At 37.0% G+C, this 24,332-nt stretch overlaps 1 protein-coding gene across 2 annotated transcripts in view; it reads right to left on the reverse strand.

Moving 5' to 3' along the window:
- The window catches only part of SEMA3C (semaphorin 3C), a 347,210-nt gene that overhangs the window by 33,004 nt on the left and 289,874 nt on the right, over nucleotides 1-24,332 (reverse strand). For both annotated transcript variants that reach the window (XM_033192842.1, XM_033192841.1), the window contains one exon: nucleotides 20,183-20,405. In XM_033192842.1, coding sequence (XP_033048733.1) covers nucleotides 20,183-20,405 — 223 coding nt within the window. The remainder of the gene's footprint in view (nucleotides 1-20,182; nucleotides 20,406-24,332) is intronic.

The raw sequence follows: 24,332 nt of genomic DNA on the forward strand, positions 1-24,332 counted from the left end.
TCAAATGATACAACTGACTCCATATTCCCCCAATGTTTTCACTTACTATGACAGCAAAATTTTACAGAAATCCCCATTTTCTTCTGACAGGGCCCACAACAAACATACTTTATGCATACCATCTTTAAAATATTACACAAAGAAGGGCTATAAAGATGAGTTAATAAAAAGATAATGCAGGCCAGGCACAGTGGCTCACGCCTGCAATCCCAGCACTTTGGGAGGCCAAGGTGGGCGCATCACCTGAAGTCAGGAGTTAGAGACCAGCCTGGCCAACATGGCGAAACCCTGTCTCTACTAAAAATACAAAAAATTAGCCAGGTGTGGTGGCAGGTGCCTGTACATCCAGCTGCTGAGGAGGCTGAGGCATGAGAATCGCTTAAACCTGGGAGGCAGAGGTTGCAGTAGGCTGAGATAGTGTCACTGCACACCAGCCTGGGGGATAGAGCAAGAGTCTGTCCCCCCGCCCCCCAAAAAAAAGATAATGCAAAACCTGTTTTTTATCCATTTGCAATAAAAGTTACAATACTACTTTTAGTCATTTCTCTTTTCCTTTGTTATTTTTGGTTTTGACAGTAATGGGTCCCCTATATGAGGACTACTTCTGAGGTATCCTTGGGCTGTATCGTTTACTAATAATTAAGTAAGTAGCCTTAAGTTGTCTTCTATCCATTTTCACTCACTGATTCAACAAGAAAGTATTGAGTGAGTTCAGTGAGTTGGGCAGTATGCATGCAAACACACAGGCACAGGACTCAAGAGTTCAGAATCTAGAATTTATGGTTTTCTGAGAAGTAAGTGTGTTCCCATTAAAATGTTCGTCATTGAGAGATAGGCATTCCTGAATGGCCATAAAACTCCCAATTACTTATGTCCACAAAAAGCCATCTCATCTCCATGCCCTTTCGTTTGAAGATAATAATATACTTATCAAATGTCTTCCTTCTGGGGGTGGTGAGAATGGTATTCTCTGAATGTATTCACAACTATAAATACTTTTTAGTGTTCTGTAGAATTGGGTTATTTTTACATCCTTGGGGAAAGCACCAGGCCTATGATATAGTTACAGTGAAGCTGTCACTTCTTTTTTCTTTAAACCTCACTTTGCTATTGTGTAAAACGTAAATAATAACCATGCTTTTCATAATGGCCATCTAAAAATCCATTAAGCTAAGCCTAAAGCCTAGCCAGAATCACTTCCCTTCTTTTGGCACTAACACCGTGACACAACTTTCGGAAACACCAACTACCTCATTTCGAGTCTACCTGGTTAAGGAATGGCTTACCGCTCTGCCAGCTCCAGGGAGGCCCACATGACGTAGGCCTGGCCAACAAGAGCATACCCTTGCCCCTGTGATTCACATAGGAACGGGCTAGAAACAAGTGAGGGCCCTGCCCTTCCCGGGAATGAGTTCAGTGAGACTCTTCTTCTTTCTGAAATCAGGAGCATTGAAGCTGGTCAATCTGGAGGTGCTGGAGCCATTCTTGCTACCACATGCAGAGACTTCATTTGAGAACAAGCAATGCACAGGAAAATAAAACTGAAAGGCGGTGAAATAAGTGCCTGACAACATGATATTAGTGCAAATTCGGCTATGTCTGAGGCTGTGTTCTGGATTTCTCAGCTAAACGAAGAAAATGGTATTTTGTTTTAAGTAGTCTGAGTAAGGTGTGTGGTCACTTTCAGTTGAAAGAGTTCTGACGAATAAAAATTAAACAAATAAGACATGGAAATTGCTTAGCATGGTGTCTGGCACATCAATAACATTCTCAGTAAGTGGAAGTTATGTTTTAGCTTTAGCTCCATCATTGAGTACACTTTGGACACGATTGTAGTCACTTTCTTTGACTAGATCTCAATTTTCTCATCTGTGAGGTATAGATAATAGAGATACTCTAAATACATTAAAGCATTGTGTTTATAAGCAAGACAAATCTGCGAAGTGATTTACATAATGCAACTCTATGCACAAAGATAACACAGCAGACTCATCAATCCATATGAGGTATTTTTATTTTCTTTTATTAAATCATTAAAGAAAATTTCCTAGACAGGCTTCCTTCCTACCTTATTTTATACTATCTAATTTTTTTTCTAATATAAGGAGCACAGCAATTATCCTTAAACCTTTCCACTGTCTCTGGCCAAGAGATCAGCTTGCATTTATAAGTACAGTAAGTGTTGGCTGTGGCAGGCAAGTGATCAAACACAGCTCACTACCAAGCAGGTCATTGGAATAGTCATTTGTATATCTATCTCCTGAGTCTTATGTAAACAGTCCTTAGGGAGTTTCCCTGGAAACTGATGTGCCAAACTGTCTGTTTTCCCCTGCGCTTCTGGTTGCCTAGGGATTTGAGGCAACACTGCCTCCTTAATGAGATCTGGCCAGTCCCTTCCTCCTGGTTGCTAACCTATAAACGTATTCCAGTCAGGGCCAGCTTCATGGGTGTGTCACCCACAGTCACACAAGTTCCTGTGCTCTTAGTGCTCCTAGGTGTCAGTCTAGGCAGCCCCATACATGATATTAGGGGTAAATTGTTGCGAAATAATTAGTTCTAGTATTAATTTATAGTAGTATTATAAAACATAAAATCACCATATTTACTAAAAGGCATCTTTTCCCTTTTTACAATTTTCTGAAACGACTTGCTTATTAAAATAAGGAAACATACTTTGAAAGCCCAAAAAAGAACTGCAAAATCTTTGCTTGGCAAATGAATGCTTAATAGAGATGAGGGAGGTATGACTAGACATGTCAATTATTAATTTCTATAATTATGTATTGATAATTGGCTGCCTTATTTTACGTTAAAATACCCATTCCTAATACATTTATTTTCCTGTTAGGTAATTCAAACTGCTGCTACAATCTTTTAATAGTGAGTTTTAACATTTCAGAATAAAACTGAATCATAAGTTATAAAATCTTTATTAGTTCACTGAATCTCCTTTTAAAAGGTAGCATTCTATGCATGTGTATGCCCTTGTTACAAAAAAAAAAATAAAGTATTTCTAAACTGAGCTATTTAGCACAATTCTCACGTTTAGCAGGGTTTCTCACATGGTGAGCTTTGAATTGGTAATTGGAAAGCTGTAATGTTGACACCTTCAGCCTCAGCCCTGGGGGCATGAGAGCCCCAGTTGGGCATCTCAAGTGTCTGTATTTGAGGGGAGGCCCTTAGAAAGGCTGTCTCAACAAAAGCCATCTAATCATCTTCCCAAGTGTGTTGATGCTAAAGATTTTATAGGGTCATATAAATTTGGAAGGACTGGGTTAAACTAGGTTAATTTTTTTTTTTTTTCCCTGCAGAGCCTTTCAGAAAAGTTAACATTCTTTGTTGCATTATGAGGAAAATAGTGTACTCAGTGACTTTCAAGTTTATTTGCTGATACCATTAATTTCACTTGGCTCCTTAGCACCTTAGTCTGGCTTTCAGATTACCTCACTCAAAGTCACCTTCGGAGTTTACTAAAAATACAGATGCTGGTTCCCACAACACACCACAGACATAATTTCTGGCGGTGCTGCATATTAAATAAGCTTTAGAGAAGAAGCGTGTGTTTGCTCAAACATTAAAGAATCATGAGAAACAAACATTTTTTAAACCTATTTCATTTCTTTGTAGTTGTCTGTATTTAATCAAAGAGAAAGCTACCAAATTAGTTTTTAAAATATAAATATGTTCCTTTTTTCTATTTTTAGCTAAAATAACATATTTTCTACAACTATATTAAATTATTGACCTATTTGCAATATATTAAAATATTCGGGGGAAGTCTTCAGGCAGAATTTTAACAAATAATTTTCACATGGTTTGAAAATTAGAGTACATATATAATTTAAGAAATTGTAAAAATAATGATCTTCAGTAAAATTAATGATAAAGCCTAGAGTTGGCATAAAAATAAGGAAATAGACATTTTCAAATGCTTTTGGTAGAAATGTAATCAGGAAAATCTTTCTGCAGGGCAATATGGCCATTAACCATGATGGAGTAACTGATACTAGAGTACTTTCCTGTAGTAAGCAAATAAAAAAACTGGACACAATGTATGAGGCCATTCTTTTTAGGTAACAGCTAACAGGCAGTGCAAGACTAGAAGAAAGGATACTCACAAACTAATCTTCATGATCACCCCCCACTTTCTGTCTGGGAACAATCCCAACAGAGGTTCAGAGAGCTTGTGTTCAAGCAGAGCATGGTGGTCCCACTAAGATGAGGAGGTAGATACGAAAATGTGGGGCAGCAGAAAGAAATCAGTTCTGTGGTACAGAGTGTCAGAGAGGGAGGTGTCCAGAAAGTGGGTTTCAGAAATCCACGTGGAAACACTCTGTGAGTCTGTGCTGGAGTCCTGGGCTGTATATGCAGGATGAGAGCACCAGAGGCTTACCAGATTGCAGTTGCTACTTGAGAAAGCTGTTCAGATAAATTACAGGTTTGGCAATTCTGGAAGAGGAAAGCTGGATGAAGTTGTTCTTGCTTCAGTCAGATCTCATTAACACCTTGTTAAAAACCGTGACATCCAGCTGACACAAGAAAGGCTGAGATTTTTAAAGTGTCATATTCTAGAGTAAGACCTAATTTAGGCCTGCCCTAACAAAACCCATAACCTAATCTGATAAGACGTGGAAGGGAGAGATTTTGGAGTTTGAGTCCTGTAAAATTGGAGTGACATGCTTTAAGCATACGCATTCAAACAAAGAGTAGTACAAGTCCAAACAAGCGCAAAGCGATCAGCTAATAATAAAGTGCTTGCTATAATAAGAATGAACACCATCAGAGGAAGAAAACAGAACTCAAGCCCAGGGCATTATCCATGATTTCCAGGATTCAACAACATAATTCATTATATATAAAAAAGAGAGAAAACAGGACCAAGAGTCAAGAAGAACAAAGTTGAGATAAACCAGATGCTGGGCTTAGCAAATAACAGCTTTAAAGCAGTTATTGTAATTAGTATAAATATGTTCAAATAATAAAACAAATATATTCAAAAACTAAAGGAAGGCATGGTTTCAACAAATTAACAGACAGGAAAATTCAGAAAAGAAATAAAGACTATCCGCCAAACAAGATGGAAATTTTAGAACTAAAAGTATAATAACAGAAATAAAATATTAACTCCATGGGTTTAACAGGAGATTAAAGTATTAAGAGTTGAAAGAGAAAACAGTCAATTAACTTGAAGACAGATTATAAAATTTATGCAATTGGAAGAACAGAGGGAAAAAAGATTGAAGGAGGTGAACAGACCCTCTTGGCCTGTGTATTATCAAATGGTCCAACATATATGTGACTAGAGTTTCACAAGAAGAATAGAGAGATTGGAGAAAAAAATACTTGAAAAAATAATGGCCATACACTTCCCAAATTTGATGAAAAACATTACATTATAGATATAAGGATTCATTAATAACTAAGCTGAAGAAATGTTAAAGGAGTCAAACCCTGGCATATTTTATGTAAACTGCTGAAAACAAACCATAGAGAAAAATTCTTGAAAGGAACAAGAGAAAAAATACGTTGTCATGAGAACAAGGAACATAATTATTGTAAGTTTTAATGAGAAACAAGGGAGGCCAAGAAGATAATGGAATGACTTTTTTTTTTTTTTTAATGCTGAAAGAAAAGACAAAGTGAACCCACAAATCTATATCCACAAAAATACTCTTTTTAAAAAAGTGAAAACAATCAATAAAAGTGTGGAAAGTTTGTTGCCTGCAGACCTCCGGCATTTGGAGAAATTTCTAAAGGATGCCTTTTAGTATGAAGGGAATTGGTACAAAATGGAAACTCCAAAAGGAATGAGAACCCGGTATGATTCTCTTTCTGTTAGTGCTAACTGGTGTGCAGGTAGAAGTTTTGGAACTGCTACAGATATTTGAGAACATGGTAAAAGCTGAAATAAGAACAAAGCTGACCCATTTCGGAAAATCTTAGTGACAGAAAAGTAAAACTATCTACTCTAAAAAAAATAAATAAAAAAGTCAAACAGACCTATATGTGGTATCTCACAGAGTATTAAAAAATCAGTATTTTTAGTCTATTAAGTAGGGAATTATATTCTATTTTTAATGCAGGCCCATTATCTTTTATCTACAATTGTAAAACTCACAAGTTTGTTTTCTCTTTTCTTAAATTTCTTTGGTGGCAAAATCTGTCCTTACTTGAACTAATTTGGTCATAAAACCTGACCTGCACTGACTTCAGGCTATTTATGGCGGTTGTTTTTTTACACATGGTTTGAAGATTTCTGTTTCACTGCAGAAATAGTGTGTGCATTATTACAGGGTGTGGTCCCAGGTTCTGCAAGTCATTTTACCTAATATATATGAATACATTACTATTCAACTACTTCTGAATTCTGAGGCACATTTGGTTTCAAATAAGGGACTATGAACTGTAATTGCTTTTCTTTTTTAAAAAATATTTTCTAGATCCGTTTTACAATGAGCATATGTAACTTTGGCAATAACAATTTAAGAGACATAGTTAAGTGAGGCTATAGACTGAAATGTATGTTCCTGTTTTTACTAAAATGATGAGTGTACATCCTCAAAAGCAGATCTACAAAGATGACTTTACTAAATCAGGATACCACTATGTCTGCCCAACAGTTATGTTAGAAGGAATACAACTAATTTGTACTGTTCCCCCACATGCTGAACACCACGTATGTATAAGACCATGCTCTATGAAGGTTCTCTTTTTGCAGTTATCAATGGCCCTCAGGAGTAGATAGCGATTGCTCATTAACACACCAGTTAATGGCAGTCCCTACAACACTGCCAAGTAAATTACAAAGAGAAAGAAAATACACCTCCTTCTCCTGAATCTGCAACAAATGTCCTCTATTTCCATTTTATTCATTCTCGTTTTGCACTTGCAAACAGTATAGAGTAAAACCTGCCAACTGTAATCCTTTGTTCCTTTATAAAATGTGAACACAGTATTTGCCCTACACACCTGACAAGGCTGTTCAAGATCAAAGAAAAGAGTCTATGTGAACCTTTCTTGTAAATTCTACAGATTGTAACTAATTTTACTCCCCATAGTCTGAAACTGCCTTTCCTATTTGTCTCTTCACCTATTGCATAAATTATTTATATACTTTTGCTATACACCAGTGCTTTTACTTTTATCTACAAATTCCAAACGAAAGAAATGCCACCAACATATTACAACGGATTCATCTATGATGTCACTGAAGTTTGAAAAATATATACATTTTTTGCCTTCAGCTTTTCCTGATATAGTGGGTACTCAAATGTAGTTGATACTGGAAAATAATTGCATGCATATTGTTCATTACCATTTGTATTGCTTACAAGTATCCGAGCTCTGTCAAAGGAGATGCATTTTTTTGTTTTGTTCACCGCTTATGTCTAGTGAACAGAACAGTATTGGACATGTGACAAACATTCAAAATACTTATTAAATGCATAGATATATACTAATATATATGACATACATCATAGATATGTGTGATTGATTTCAATAATAGATATTATATAGGTAAGTGTGTGTATGTATCTATTGAATGCTTACTAATTGCTAGGTTGTACACTCAGGCTTATACATATTTTATCTCATTTGGTCTTTAAAGTAAACCTATAAAGTCTACTTTAAAGTTCTCCTATAAGGAAAGTGGGCTTAGAGATGTTACACAATTTCCTCAACGTAATACAACTGATAAGTGATAGAGGGCAGGATTTAAACTTGAATGCCAAAATATATTCCCTAATTCTTCATCCAGGAATGACATTAAAAACCATTCTAATAAATTACTTTTTTGGGGTTTTTGTTTTGTTTTGTTTTTTGAGACGGAGTCTGGCTCTGTCACCCAGGCTAGAATGCAATGGCACAGTCTCGGCTCACTGCAACCTCTGCCTCCTAGGTTCAAGCAATTCTCCTGCATAAGCCTCCCGAGTAGCTGGGATTACAGGTGCATGCCACCACACCCGGCTAATTTTTGTAATTGTAGTAGAGATGGGGTTTTGCCATGTTGGCCAGGCTGGTCTCAAACTCCTGACCTCAGGTGATCCACCCGCCTCGGCCTCCCAAAGTGCTAGGAGTAAAGGCATGAGCCACTGTACCCAGCCTTGTATTTGGTTTTATACAACGTTTTGGAGAAGTCACAACCAAAATTAGAAATCTCTTGATGTTCCCATATGTTGATCTAGATTTTTATAGGTGCACACACATGCTTGCATCCATCATGGCTGTAGAAAGTTTCAGAGTTAAACCTTCAGGCAGGTTAATTGAAAAATAGACTTCTGGGACAAAGTTGAAAGAGAAATCTTAAGGCCAGTGGTTTTACTAAACTAGAAAGTATATAACGAATGACTAAGTTATGTTTTAATTGAAACATACCAAAAAAGCAGAAAACAATAAAATGTTCCCTTTTAAGATTTGACCTAATACTTTATTTATTCAACTAAGGTGTCTGTCCTCCCAAAAATATCTGCTATATCTAATGTGTCAAAAAGTGTTCAGTAAGTTTGTATATTCTGGTTCTAGAAGCAAATTTTCTCTGTGAGGGTTAAAAGAAACACCATAGTACAGTATTGGCTCAAGTGATAATCCACCAAAAAAGGAATTACTACCATTATTTCCTGTGATATAGCTAAAGAATATTCACATAGGGCCTCAGCAATCTCTGAAATTAATGTTTTAGGACTTTGTAAATTACTTAAAGTTACATATCACGTTTTAGTATTCCTGTTTCATTACATTAAGAATTGTCTCCGGCCGGGCACGGTGGTTCAAGCCTGTAATCCCAGTACTTTGGGAGGCTGAGGTGGGCGGATCACAAGGTCAGGAGATCGAGACCATCCTGGCTAACACGGTGAAACTCCCTCTCTACTAAAAAAATACAAAAAACTAGCCGGGCAAGGTGGCGGGTGCCTGTAGTCCCAGCTACTCGGGAGGCTGAGGCAGGAGAATGGTGTGAACCCTGGAGGCAGAGCTTGCAGTGAGCTGAGATCCGGCCACTGCACTCCAGCCTGGGTGACAGAGCGAGACTCCATCTCAAAAAAAAAAAAAAAAAAAAAAAATTGTTTCTATTTATATTTTAATTTCAGATAAACTGACACACCTTCAATAATGCAGGCGTATTATGTAAGTTTTTACTAATCCTACACAAAGGATGCAACAACTACATTTCCAAAGACGTAAATTCAGGGCTAACCTTCTCTATTTAATCCTTTATTGTTTGGGGAGAAGAATTACTCATCTGGGATTCATGAATTGTATGGTCACTCAACCTGTTTTCTTGCACCATTTTTTATCATAAGATAGGTTCTTCTGTGTTAGTTTTCAAAGTTTAAACCACATACATAAACTGGCTTTGAATATCTATCTACATTTCTAGGTGCCTGGGTAAGGAAAACATCTTTCCTCTCAGAATGTGGTCATCAAACAACCCATTTACTTGCATTGTTAACCTCTTCCTACTTCTTTCTGTTCATGTCTCAGGTCTTTCCATCTGGAATGGTTATTCCCCTGGTAAATGTTACTAGTGTGTAAGAAGATAGGATGAGGAAAACAACCTACTACCAGGGCACTCAGCTATAACTGTACCATGTCTGATGATCTTGACCACTGCATCTTCCTTCCTTTCAGTGTTTGTTCTTAAGACCGCCACAATATCACATTCTTTTATTCTCCTGTTACTTGTATGATCACTCTCCATTTTCTTGGTAAATATTCTTTATTTTCCCACCCCTTAAATGAGCTCCAAGAGTTAAATCCTTATCTGCAGAGTCTCCTGGAGTGACTTCAAGCATTTTCATGGATTCAGCTAACACCTACATTGCTAATGACTCCCAGATCTCCAGCTCTAGCACAGTGCTCTCTATAACACCCTCTTTGACTTATCTGTCTGAATTAGTCCACCAAATCTTCAACTTGTTGTGAGACAGAACAGAGCTTGAATTTAATTACTGTTCCTACTAGCTTTGCCATCCTAAGCAAGCATTTAATGTCTCAAAGCCTCAATTTACACAACTGTAAAATGGGGATAATGATTTTCACTGGGTTGCTGTGGAGTTTTAATGAAATAATGTACTTGAAGTGATCAATTTAGACTCTTAGGCATAGTAGGTCAAAGGAGGAGGTAAGTGTGCCATTTATTAACAAAAATGAATTCATCACTCTCCAAATCTGATTGCTGATTCTCTCTTACCTTGATCAGTCAAGGGTATTTCTTTCCACCATTTGCCAAGTCATAAATCTATGAATCAAGCCACAAATCAATTTTTTATCATCAGGTCCTTTCTTTCTCCCAAATACTTTTTAGACCAGATAATGTCATTTCTAATCCCTGTCTTAATTTAGGCTCTCATCATTTCTTACCCATAACCTATAAAGAGTCTTATTTTCTTTCCTCTGTCTTTAATGTATCCTCTACAACATTGTAAAAATGATCTACCTAAAAACGTGTACGGGTCATGGCTGACACACTCTAAGGTGACCCTCAATGAGTCATGCTCTTGCATAACTCCTCCTCTTGAGTGCAGGTGGAACATGTGACTTGCTTTTAAGCAACAGAAAAATATAAAAGTGATGGTATGTCAATATCAAGATTATGATTATATGAGACCTCATCTCAGCAGATTGAAGTGAGAGACTCTACTGGCCTTGAAGAAGCAAACAACCACATTTTAAAAAGCCAATGAGGAGATTTATGTGCAAAAACCTGTGGGTGGCCTCAAGGAGCTAAGGACCTTACTTCTGCAAAAGTAAGGAACTGAATTTTGCCAAAAACCAGGTGGGTTTGGAAGAGGACCTTGAACTTTAAAAAACAATTGTAGCCTGGCTAAATTTTGTTGTGAGACCGTGATCAGAGAGGCTAGCTAAGCAATCATCTTTGGGAGCTGTAAGATAATAAATGTATGTAGCCTTAAGCCACAAATTTTGTAGTAATTTGTTATACAGCAATAGAACACTATCTCAAATATGTATCAGGCAGCCACTCCCATGCAAAATAAATATTTATTGAATTGGATTAAATTCTCTCCTCCATTGAGTCAAGAGATTCTTAAAGGAAAATGATGTTGCCATTTTTCTTTATGTATCGTAAGTCCTGGAATGCAATAATCTCAATAAATTCTAATGACTGAATAAATGACATCTTTGTGATATATTACTATGTTATTCTATACTGGTAGAGAAAAGCTCTAGAACATAACATGTTATCTTTTTGCATAAATCATTAAGGACATTTCCCGAGTTTTAAAACATCAGAATTGATTAATCTTTATTTTAAAAATTATTCAAAGAAGCATAGATTAAGTTCTAACTCAAAAGCTAGTTGTCTTAAGCTTCTATTGCTGTCATGAACAAATTACTACCAATTTAGTGTCTTAAAAACACACGTTAAAGGCTGGGCGCAGTGGCTCATGCCTGTAATCCCAGCACTTTGGGAGGCCGAGGCGGGCAAATGGCTTGAGCCCAGGAATTCAAGATCAGCCTGGGCAATGTGGAGAAACCCCATCTCTACTAATAAGAGAAAAATTAGCCAGGTGCGGTGGTGTGCACCTATAGTACCAGATACTCAGGAGGCTGAGTTGGGAGGATCACCTGAGCCCGGGGTACGGAGATTGCAGTGAGCTGAGATCACATAACTGCACTCCGGCCTGGGCCGCAGAGTGAGACCCTGTCTCAAAAACAACACAAATTTATTATCTTAGAGTTCTGTAAACTAGAACACCATCACAGGTCTCACTGCACTAACAAAAGATTTTGAGAGGGTTCCTTTCTGGATGCTTTAGGGACAATGAATATACTTCCTTGCTTTTTCTGGCTTCTAGAGACCACCTGCATTCCTTGGCATATGGTCTCATTCCTCCGTCTCAAAAGCCAGCTAAGTCACGTTTCTCTGACACTTCTTCCACTATCACATCTCTAACAATGGCCAGAAAGCTCTGCTTTTTAAGGACTCATGTGATTAGAATGGGCACACCCAAGCAATTCAGGAAAATCTCCCCATCTCAAAGTCTATAACATTAAACATATCTGCAAGTTCCTTTTCGCAAGTAGGATAACATGTCCCCAATTACAGAGATTAGGACATAGAGATCTTTTGGGACAGAGGCATTATTCCGCCCGCCCCATTAGTGGAAGAGAAGAATAAGAATGCAACTCACTGTAACACATACGACTCTAATACCACAGACTTCCTCAGAAACTCTGTTTTCCGATCTTTTCATTCCAACTTATACTACATTTCACATTCTAAAATGAAACATTTCCTTCTATTTTCTAGAATTTGAACTTTTCCAAGTTCAATAAAAAAATTCAAAAGTCAGCTTTCTGCAAAAACCACCACAACTGGCAGTTATAGCCTTCCTATGGATACTCACATAGGGAAGGCCTGGCCTGACTGAGCAGCAGGCTGTGAATTCTTCTCCTCGGGACAAAGCCTGCCAAGTCTGCCTCAGGGAAACTTGGCAGCACATCAAGAACAAAAACTTAGTGTGGCCATTTATTCCTGACAAACAGACAATAGACTGCATCATTTAATGTCTTCAGGCTAGAAAATTTTTCTTACATTCATATCACTAGAGGGTTACACAGGGGCAACACCCAGGGATAAGGTCTGACTGTAATTGTTTTCAAGTCCTCTAGAGAAACATCAGGGTTTCGGTAGTAAATGAGCCAGCGTTGCAGAGCGAATCACTGCCCTCTGTCCTCCTGCTGAGAGCCACTAGGTCCTTGCATGATATTCTAAACTCTCCAAATATATGCAGAATCCATTTTAATTAAGGAAACAAAAACATGCCAAAGAGTTTGATGGGTGTTTTGGTGAGCGTGTAAGGCATTTTGAATATAGCTATGAGTCCCATTTTAACACAAATTGTAAATGGGCAAAAATTTAGTGATACATCAAAAATAAAGGTAAAGTTCTACTCCCTTTTCACATCTTCCCCTCTTGCCCCAAATTTTTATCTCCTTTCTTCCTAGGCAAAATGTAACTGACATAAACACATCAAATTCATAGGTTAAATTTGAGCACATAGGTTAATTCACACAAAAATTCAGTCTGTTCCAAGGTGCAGTTCGTCCAAGTCTTCTCTGTCATCTTGTAAGATGAATCTTGTTCACGTGTAAGACTTGGTAACAACATATGGATGGGTTAAAATGAGTGATATCATTCAAACAAAGCAATGTCAATGCTAATGTGGAATGTCAACACATCAGGGATATCATCATGATATATGTAGATGAAACATTTAATTCATAGTAAAATGAGAAAATACAAATGAAATGAACTTCATTTAAGGAAAAAATGTAAAGTAGTCATGGTAAATGAGGTAAAAATGTGAAAAGAATAAATGTTCAAGATATGAAATCAGACAGCATGGGTTTATATTTTGGTTGTATTACATATTAACTACTATCTCTTTGATCTTAACTTATCTGTGATTCTGCCCAAAAACAACGACAAATAATAAACACAACTCATTCATTCAAATAATGTCTACTGAGTGGCTACTGTGAGTGATGCACTAGTCTAGGTACTAAGGATACAGCAATCAATCAATGAAACCCATATCCCTGCCGTCCATGGCACCTACATTCTTACAATTCTTCATATGATATTTATAAGGGTTGGATGAGATTATTTAGCATTCCTGGAAAAAGATAAGCACTGCAAATAAAGTTAATTAGCATCATTATAATAGTAATAAAATATTTTAGGAATCTGTAAATATATATTTATTTGCCTAAGTCAGAATACTAAATAAATGGGTAATTTGAGCAGACTAGAACCAATTATTATATATAATAACATATATATAACACATTATACGTATATATTCTTTATACAATCGTTATATGAGATTTTACACTGTTCTTAAAATAACAGGTGTCCGAAAAGTAGCTTAAAGAAAAATAATTCTGCTTTTTGAAACACATTTTTTCAGCAATGAGCCCCATTTTTATTTTTAATAAGTTCTCTTTTTAAAGTAAAATGTAAATGACAACATTTGCCTCTAGATTAGCATTCACTCAGGGCTATGTTCCTTTCTTTCCCTTTCTCTTCACATAACCCTCTTTGCTACTCTTCTACATGATCCAGTAGTCATGACACCGTGACTTATCATCTATCTGCCATCAATTCAGCCATCGTTCCACTCTGCTCCATTACTATTTCCTGCTGTGAAAATCCTTGTAGAATCTATGGTAAACTCTCAGAGGTTTCCACGTTCTGCTTTGGAAAGCAGTGACTCACAATGTTATTAAAAATCAGTAACTTACAAAGGGATTTTTCCTTACGCCAAAGCAAAAGAGACGTCTAGACATCATCCTCAGAGTGACATTCACGCACAACTTCCATCTGACAGTCATCGCTTCTGAACTCACATGCACTGCTCCAACTATCAAATTTTACATGGGGTATTTTAAGGAGTTCTTTAAAAATCAAAATTCCTGGCTCTGCAGTTCATTAAGTGTGCCATTCCAAGAGATGCAACAGCCAGAAATGGTTAGTTACTATGAAGGCAGTTATCCTCCAATAGGCCTTTAAAAGGCAAGCATTTTAAAGCTTTATTCAAATATGTGACACACACTTCAAAACTCCACACTTTCAGAGGACTTCCTGGAACTAATATTCCAACTTAGTACTCCTCCAGTTAAACGGAAGCTAATAAGAAGCATGAAACAGTATACTATATAAGAATGTTAGCAGAACACCACATGTATTGACCCTACATTAAAAAATCATAATAGCATTAAATCATCCTAAACCTCTAACACCCATTCGTAAGAATACTCTCACTCTTTCATCAAAAACCACAAGTCATTCTGATTCATATATAGTGCTAAAATAAAAATTTTACAGAATGTTTCTGAACCTGACCCAGACACTTAAATATTTTCATAACTCCAGAAGCAAAAGGAAAACCAGCAAAAGTCTCTTGACTGTGTAACACAGTCTGCTTTGAACAAACGGCCTAGATGTAAGCAGTAGGTGGCAAAGTTAAAATAGAAATGTTAATCCTATGAGAACCCTTGCCTGCTGTTTTATAGCCCTTCCTCAAGATTAAAAAAAAAAAAGAGAGAGAGTGATAAAGAACATAAAAACACCTATAGCCCTAATACTACAGAATAAAAGGAAGCGCTGATTTTAAAATACATGTTTTCAATCTGTGATTTTTTTTTTTTATAGACAGTAGTATCAGGAATGGGTGGGAAAATAAATAAATATAGTTTCCAGTTTAAATTTTAACAAAGTAGCAGCAGTTTTTCTTTACTCAAGATAAAAGAAGAAACATTAATTTTGGGTAACATTATGAATTACTTTATTATATCTACATATTAGAAAATAGCTTCTTGAAGAAGTATTAATTTTTAAAAAATGTACAATGATCAACCAAAACAGTAACAAGCAAACTTTTCCTACAAAAGGCCAAAATATATATATTTCTGGCTTGGCTGGCTACAAGGTCTCTGCGGCAACTAATCAACTCTGCTGCTGTAGTACAAAAGCAGCCACAGACGAAATGTAAATGAATGGGTATGGCTATATTTTAATAAAACTTTCTCTATGGACATTGAAATCTAAAAGTCATATAATCTTCACTGCTCATGAGATATTCTGCTTTTTATTTTTTCAACCACTTAAAAATGCAAAACAACATTATTAGTGTATGTACCATACAGAACATACAGTGGGCTAGATTTGGGCCACAGGTTATATTAATAGTTTGCCAACCCAAAGACTAGATAAAAATAATGAAAACCATAAGAAATAAAAGGTCAGAGGACAAAGTTCACTTTTCCTTCCTTCCTTCCTTCCTCCCTCTTTCCCTTCCTCCCTCCATTTTTTCTTTTCTTTTAAAATTAATTAATAAATTAATTAATTTTGCTTGATATCTGGCAACACAAAAAATAATCCAATACAGTTTGATGGAAGTAGAAGGTCAGTATCTCAAATTCAGCCAGAGTTGTATACGATAATGGTACTGGGCTAACAGTTACCAGGCACAGAGCCCACACATCTACCATGGAGATTCTATAAGCTACAAAATCATTCATAATATTCAAAGTGAATATCATTACATGGAATCCTATTTGCATTCCAATGAACTGTCACAGAAGTTTCCCCTATGGCATCTTCTTTGACAAATAATGTCTTCATTGAATTCCCCTGAATTTTCTATGACGATACAGAAGAAAAGACAAAAGAGAAACTTGCTTCACTGTGCCAATAACTGGAGCATCATCATTAGTTTATAATAGCTGAAGGGTTGTCTGACACTAGGGAACCTGGAAACACCCTAGAAATGTTATATCCTTTCCAAGACAGTTAGGTATATAATGCTGGGAAATCCTGGGACTATGACCTGTGATTCTCCCCCCAAAATGCTATTTTGTCTCTTTTAGTTATAAACAGGAAGACAGAACTCTCTTTGGGAGAAATTTCACCAGCAAACCAAGAACTACTTGAGCAGTAGTTTTTTGTTGTTGTTTTTTTTTTTTCTTTTTTTTTTTTTAGACGGAGTTTTGCTCTTGTTGCCGAGGCTGGAGTGCAATGGCACGATCTTCGCTCATCACAACCTTCACCTCTCAGGTTCAAGCGATTCTCTGGCCTCAGCCTCCCTAGTAGCTGGGATTCCAGGCATGCGCCACCACACCCGGCTAATTTTGTATTTTTAGTAGAGGTGGGGTTTCTCCATGTTGGTCAGGCTGCTCTCAAACTCTGGACCTCAGGTGATCCGCCAGCCTCAGCCTCCCAAAGTGCTGGGATTACAGGCGTGAGCCACCGCTCCCGGCCACAGTAAATATTTTATACCAATATACTGGTTGCTAGAGACTCAGATAAATTGAAATCATTGTTTAAAAATTATAATGCAGCCTGTAACGACAGTAAGCTCCAGTGGCTAAGTACGTTACCATCTCTTCAGTAAGATGCTGTTGGCAGGGGCATTGCCACAGCACACACTTTCCTATTAGGATGGGATTCTCAAGAGACTCCTGTGGCTTTGTAAGCAATCATCAGTGCAGCTTCCACTACAATTAAAAACATATGCCTAAATATTGTTTTTGAAAATGACACAAGTGTTTAAATACCAAAATAAAAATTCTATGAAAATGGTGCCAGAAACTTATGTGGTAAGAAAAGCCAAAGAATTTGTGCAAAAGTATGCTTCTTACTGTCTTCTATGAATAAACACTGCTGAACAGTTCATAATGGCTTAAAATTCCACCCATGAAATCTACATCTTTTATGTAGAATATACAATTATTTCATGTAGATTTTCATGAAAAAAGAAAAAAAAACAACTTAGTTGTGGCATCAAAGTCCACCTTTAAGGCAGGCCTCACAAGAGAAAAAAACAGCCACCTTTTCTGGGTAATATGAGACATTATGGAGAGGTAATATTGCAAATTACCACACAGCCTCAGGAAAAAGAAAACTGTTTTTCTAACACAAACTCTACGCTGAATGATTGAGCTAAGGCTAAAAGCAAATCTTTGTAGTCACTTACATGAAGGCTGTATCTATAGAGAACAAACCTTATATGCGGATGAAGATTAGCTTTTACAGTCACATTTATGAATTCATATTACATGAGTAACAATGGACATAGTTATGATTTTCAATTTATCTTGACAAATATTTATTGAGCTTATCAGGTACTGTGATGTGCCTAGAGAGAAATTATATAGCAAAGAGAGATAGAACTTTGAGAGGAATGTTCAGTAATGAATACAAATATGGGAGATTGGATTAACTGCGGGGTGGAGAATTTTCAAACAGGATAAATTGAGTTTGAAGCATGATGTTTGAAATGTTAATGGGTTATACAATGTGTGTTATCTAACAGTCAACTGTACATGAAAACACTGAGCATAGGTAATGGTAAGGAATAACAATATACATTTGGGATTTGTTTGCACAGAATGGATAATTGAAGCCAAGTGAACGAATGAGATGGACATGGAGTATCTTAAAAAAGGGGACCATAAGGCCAGGTGCGGTGGTTCATGCCTGTAATCCCAGCACTTTGGGAGGCTAAGGTGGGCGGATCACGAGGTTAAGAGATGGAGACCATCCTGGCCAACATGGTGAAACCCCGTCTCTACTAAAAATACAAAAATTAGCTGGGCATAGTGGCACGCACTTGTAATCCTAGCAACTTGGGAGGCTGAGGCAGGAGAATATCTTGATCCTGGGATGCAGAGGTTGCAGTGAGCCGAGATCGCACCACTGCACTCCAGCCTGGGCGACCGAGCAAGACTCTATCTCAAAAAAAAAAAAAAAAAAAATAATGGGGGGACCACAGACAGAACCTCAAGGAATACCCACATTCATGGGCAGGAGGAAGCCAGCTAAGACGGAACCACTAGGAAGAGAGGAAAATCCTCTGACACATGACTGAAGCAACAGGTAAAGTGAGATTCTCCAATGCCAACTGATGCAAATAGGAGACAGGGGTATTTCAGTGGTTAAAAGCCTGTATTTTTCTTATCATGAGACCATGCAAGACCTTGGCAAAATCTGCAAAACAGCAGAGGTGGCAGTGGGTGAAGACAGATATCTAGTTTCATAACCTGGCAAGGCTTCTAAGTTGAGGATTCAGTGGAGGATGAAATGGAAGAATCAAGTGAGTAAGAATATACTTGATAACAAAAGTCCTGGAGATGGTAGGATGAGACACAAATTGAGAGCAGCGTGAGGAACAGTAATTCCAGGAAGGAAGGATTATTCCTCAGCTGTCAGGCAAGCAAAGAGAGGACGAGTGAAAACTCAGCTATGTCCAACTGTGGGAAAGGATGCCAACCTAGGATGCCAAAAAGGATAACAAATGTAGTAGTACATTTTAGAAGATTCTCAGTCTCAGACCAGTAAAGCTGAAATTACATGAAAATGAAACATTCAGATATGCGGTTTTGAAGAATAAAAAAAGGATAAAATAAAATCCTTATCTTAGCACACTTTGGAAATTTTATTTAGCCAAGAAAAAGTATCCACATCTGAAACTGATTGAAGTACGATTGCAATTTATCCCTTAATCCAGAACACATATTCCACCACTGCCATATTTTATAATGACTTTTACAGATGTGTTGTCTATTTCCTAATAAACTACCTAATTCATAAAGTGGTTCTAAGATTACAATAAGACAGTATTGTAAGGAGTGTTATTGTAAGTGAAGAGATTTCATCAGTTCCTGTAAGGTAGTTAGGGATGTTTGAAATAGATTTTAAATTACCGCCTGACCAACAAGCCAGGGTGTGAAAGACGTGAGGAGTGGTTCCTGACTTTTGTGTGCATCAGAATGACTTAGAGGGCTTGGGAAAGCAGAGATGAGTGGGTTTCATCCCTAGAGTTTTGGAAGAAGCACGTCGGAATTTGTATTTCCAACAAGTTCTCAGTGACACTGATATTGCTGGTCCAGGGACCACACTTTGAGAATCACTGCTCTGTAACATACAATGCTAGTTATTCCACATCATGTGTGTCTATAAACAAGCACATTTTCATTCAACTTCTATCAAAGTAAATTGATGGAATTTGTAGATGTATTAAGACTGCCATCAATATTTTCAAAAAACCTGTTTATATTTGAGTCACATTCACTTCCAAATGTTATATTGAACATGCTATCTGTCATTATCATTATCCTTAGAAAATGGCTTCAGGTACTGATTAAGAAGTCACAGAGTCTGTTTCTGTTGAAAGGAACACTTAACTACATGGCTTATTAAATAAGGGACAAACTAGCTTCGGTGATGTCTGGATGCAATTCTAGTATGTAATCATTGCTTTTTTTTTTTTTTTTTTTTTTTCCATTGAGACAAGTAGAAGCTTTTCACAAAGCTGGTTCATTTCCAGTTCGGGTGGAAAGTGCAGCAGAGAAATCATACAAATATCTTGTAATGACAAATTGCCAAGAAAATCATATAGCCCTACCTACATATATTATATGTATTATATATTAAATATATATATATATTCCTCACAAGAACTCTATAATTTATTTATTAGCTTCATTTTACAGATGTGGAAACTGAGGCAAAAAGAGATTAAATATCTCACTAAGGGCCAGACAGAAGTAATTACTGGAGTTTTTCCAGTTTCAATATCATGGCCCTTACCTACGACCTATATTTAATACATACTTTTACTACATATTAAAGCACATGTTGGGCTCAAATATTTACCTGTTCCGAGAAACAGGACGTGGTATCTCCCATCGGCAGCGTTCACTCGATCCACAGCTATCTTTGTATACTTGTAGTCAGTGCCAATACGAACAATCAAAGGCCTTTTGTGGATTGGGTAGATGGAATTGTACATGAGAGGATGGTTCCGAATAAAAGTGACAACATCATCAGGGAACTCCTTGGTGGTTCGCATATTGGGTGTAAATGCTCCTCCTGGACACTAGAAAGAAAGTTTTAAAGAACCAAGTTAATAAAATAGTTGCCTTGTTCTACTAATAACAAAAACTCTCTACTTTTGAAATCACTTAGAAGCTCCCGTTGTTTTAAGTGTATCTGCTACCTATGGAGGCGAAAAGAAATAGCATGACTATGTTTTACCATCTGTAGATGATTAACACCGTGTGTATTAACTTTGAATTAGGCTAAATCCTTGTACGTTACTCTGTTTTCAGAGACGAACTGATGCCATCTTATATATGAGATAACTTCACCCTTCTCACTCACCATTTTTCTATTTCTTATTTTGTGCCAGACACCATATTGTTAGGAAAACAAAAACTAGTGGACACAATCTAATGCTGCTATTTGTTAAAGTAAGTCATATTATCATTAAATTCAGTCAAACTCTGACACGTAAAAGTTTTATTTCATCTGATCTGCCCTCCCAAAAGAGAGAGCTTAGAAATTGGGGCTTAGGGGCTTAGGTGGCTAAGCCTAGCACTTTGGGAGGCTGAAATGAGAGGATGTTGAAGCCAGGAGTTCAAGACCAGCCTGGACAACACAGTAAAATTCCATCTCTGGGAAAAAAGTTAAAAATTAGCTAGGTGTGGTTGTGCATGCCTGTGATCCCAACTTCTTGGGAAACTGAGGCAGGAGGATCACTTGAGCCCAGGAATTTGAGGCTGCTGTGAACTGTGATGGCAATACTGTACTCTAGTCTGGGCAACAAAGTGAGACCCCATCTCCATAAAAAAAGGAAGAAGAAAAAAAGGAGGAGGAGGAGGAGGGAGAAGGGGAGGAGAGAAGAAGAAAAGAAGAAGAAGATAGCTTAGATTGGATGTGGTAAATTAAATCTGGTAACTCCCCTCTATCAAAGATCCCATTCATTATCCTTAGAATAAAATACCAACAGCTTAGAATGGCCTACAAGCCTCTGCATGATCTGGCCTGAGACTGCCCCTCCTACAAAAGGTCTTGCTGCTCCTGAGCCTCAAGCATACCTTCCCTCCAGGATCTCGGCACCTGCTGTTCCCTGCCCGGCATACTCCTCTTCAGAACACCCCATATTGTTTTCTGTTACCTCATTCAGTTCTCAGTTCAAAAGTTGCTTCTTGAATGTGATGACATAAAAGTATCTCCCCTTCTCCATCTCTACTTTGTCTCCTTGGCCTGCCATTTTTCTTCACAGCCCTATTTTAACTAACAGTATATTATGTAGTTGCTTGCGTCTTTATTGCAAGCTTGTGCTGACTGTAACTGGGTCTATTTTGTTATTGTTTTGCCATCAGACTTATAACAGAGCTGGTTAGTAGATAATCACCAGAGTAGCTGAATGAATGCATTATATCATTCATTGTATCTGGCCTGCAATTTTGGTGCAGGGTCTGTATGAAACAGGGGCCTCAATTCTGGTCAGGAGGGAAAAGTTTCAGAGCATTAAGTCCAAAGGGGCAGGCAGAAAACAAGAATGAGATCTGGAGAAAGGACTGCTGAACAGCGTCAGCAGTTCTGGAAAGGGAACCTGACAAGGGCTTCTGAGGAGAAGATTCCATTCGTAGGGCACCTAAGGCCAAACTTCAGGGTAGGCTGGGAACGGCTGAGGCCAGAACTCAAACTCACTCACTAATTGGATCTGAGTGTTAAGCTATATGAGAAAAACCATTGGGTATAATATTTTAACACATACAATATTATTACTAAGTTATTAAATACCTGTCAGTCAATATTAAATTCCTGTTGATATCTCCACTTCCAGAAACAAAAACACTATGTTATAGTTTTCTTGAAACACACAGCACTATTGTGTTTTCATTTATCTTCTTTAGAGAGGTGTGTGGTAAAAGGAAAGTAACAAAGCAAGCTGCCTGCTCGATAGCAATAGGCACAGCATCAGACATAAATAGCAGGATGCAATGGGGACTGTGACAAACTAGGGAGGTATGTGTTATCCAAAGATGGCAATGAACACTTATCCGGCTGACTGCTTCTAAGCAGGAATAAAATCCTCGTGCTTCCAGACCTCAGCAGAAGACAGAATGTGGAATTTTATGTAAAATCTGCCAAGTGTTTAATGTTGATTCGGTAAAAAAAAGAACAGCAACGTGGGGGGCCAAACAAAATATGACAATCTCCAGGTTAAATCCTTGCAACAGCTGTCCAACAGTATTCGTGCCTTTGGGCCAATGCTGCCAGGCAGACCTCCATGTGCAGCTAGATCTCAGCAGATTACTAATATCATCTCACTCATTTAGATTGCATCATCATGAGTGCAATATTTAGACTAACTTTGACCAGTTAACATTACTAGACTAGAACTTTTTACAGATCTGATAAAAATAGTTCTCTTTCTGTAGAAAGGCACAAGGAGCAATTAAATGACTTAAAAGAGTAGTAGTAATGAGACAAGTAATAAAACGAAACCTCTCATTCTTTATTCCATTAACTAGACTTTCATCTGGAGTTCACGTTTTTATTTTTTTAAAAGTATTATATTTAAATACACATTTATAAACTGCTCACAATGAAGAGCAAAATGAGGACAAAAAATTTAATTTGAGGTTGTTCTAAGCTGATGAATGTGTTCCATACTTCTGTAAAATACAGAATTATGGGTGTTTTCTAGCCTCAATCTTCACACAAAGTGGAAAAAGGGAACTACATTGCTCACTGCATGAAAACATGGAAAGAGCAATGCATGGGTAATTTAAATAGTTCCAGATCTTCATAAAACACCACTAATTATGGCTTGCTAAACTGATATGTCTCCTTAAGTATTTGCAAGCATTCTCGTTTCTAAGTTCTGGAAAAATCAAAGTTAACATACATTACTAAACAATTTACATAATTTCTAGTTAGTACAGTTTGATGTGAGATAAGCTTATTAAGTTATCAGTGCCTAGTCTCTGGCTTTTCCTTAAAGGTAACTGAAACCCAGGTTAACAATTATGTCAAGGTTGTTCAAAACCATAGTTATTAAAGAGGTAATCTAAGCAAATCAAATCAAAGATGTTACTTTGCATTCATTAAAATATTCCCCACAAGACTTTTTTTAATACTCGCATGAATGTATCACCTAGAAAAAAGTGTCTCCTAGTACATGTTCAAGCTTACCAAATAATTCTTTTTCATAATAATTAATTCTTCTACTGATTCACGGCATCAACTCTGCTGATAAGACAATGAGTGCTAATAATGTAACACAAACAAAAATTGATTGCCCTTTGTAGACTCTATCTGCAGTACTGAGTTTGCTTAGTGTCATACTGCCAAGAATAAATCAGATGTGATTAACTTTTCTCTCACCTTGCAATATAATAAAGCATGTTTATTGAAACTTCCAAGATAACATAACATCTATGTGCTATCGTAAAGTATCTGTCCACTAATTAGGCTGGTGTTTCATTCTTTAGAACATTAATTTTACTCTGCAAATAGTCATTAAGTAATTTTAAGTAAGTAAACTTCTCCTTTAAGTGTTTTTCCTCAGTTCTCCTAGCTATTTATCAAGCAGTGATAAGCCCTCCTTTTTTGAGTAAAGACAGTTCAAGGGCTCTGATTACTAAAGTGTGAGATAAAATGCTACGAACAATAAGAAGGCCATGTTAGGAAAGTAACAGCAATTGTCCTTACCAAACTTCTTTCCTATACTCAGGTATTCATAAATATCTGTTGCCCTCTGAAATTTCTAAATGTTCTCTAAATCTTCACATCCATTAGGCCAGTTTTCAGAATATACTTATATATTAATATACGTATCCATTATTTGGACATATTTTATCCAAAAAGCACTTTGATGTGCCCAGTAGGGGACATAATAATATAAAATTACTGTTATCTCCTAGACACAAGTATTCAAGTAAGAAAGACATATTCAAAGAAAAGTAACAATATTATGACAAAAAGTAATAACTTGAGACAAATGTAAGAT

Source organism: Trachypithecus francoisi, unplaced genomic scaffold, assembly GCF_009764315.1.
Source record: "Trachypithecus francoisi isolate TF-2019V2 unplaced genomic scaffold, Tfra_2.0 Lachesis_group4, whole genome shotgun sequence".
Lineage (NCBI taxonomy): Eukaryota > Metazoa > Chordata > Mammalia > Primates > Cercopithecidae > Trachypithecus > Trachypithecus francoisi.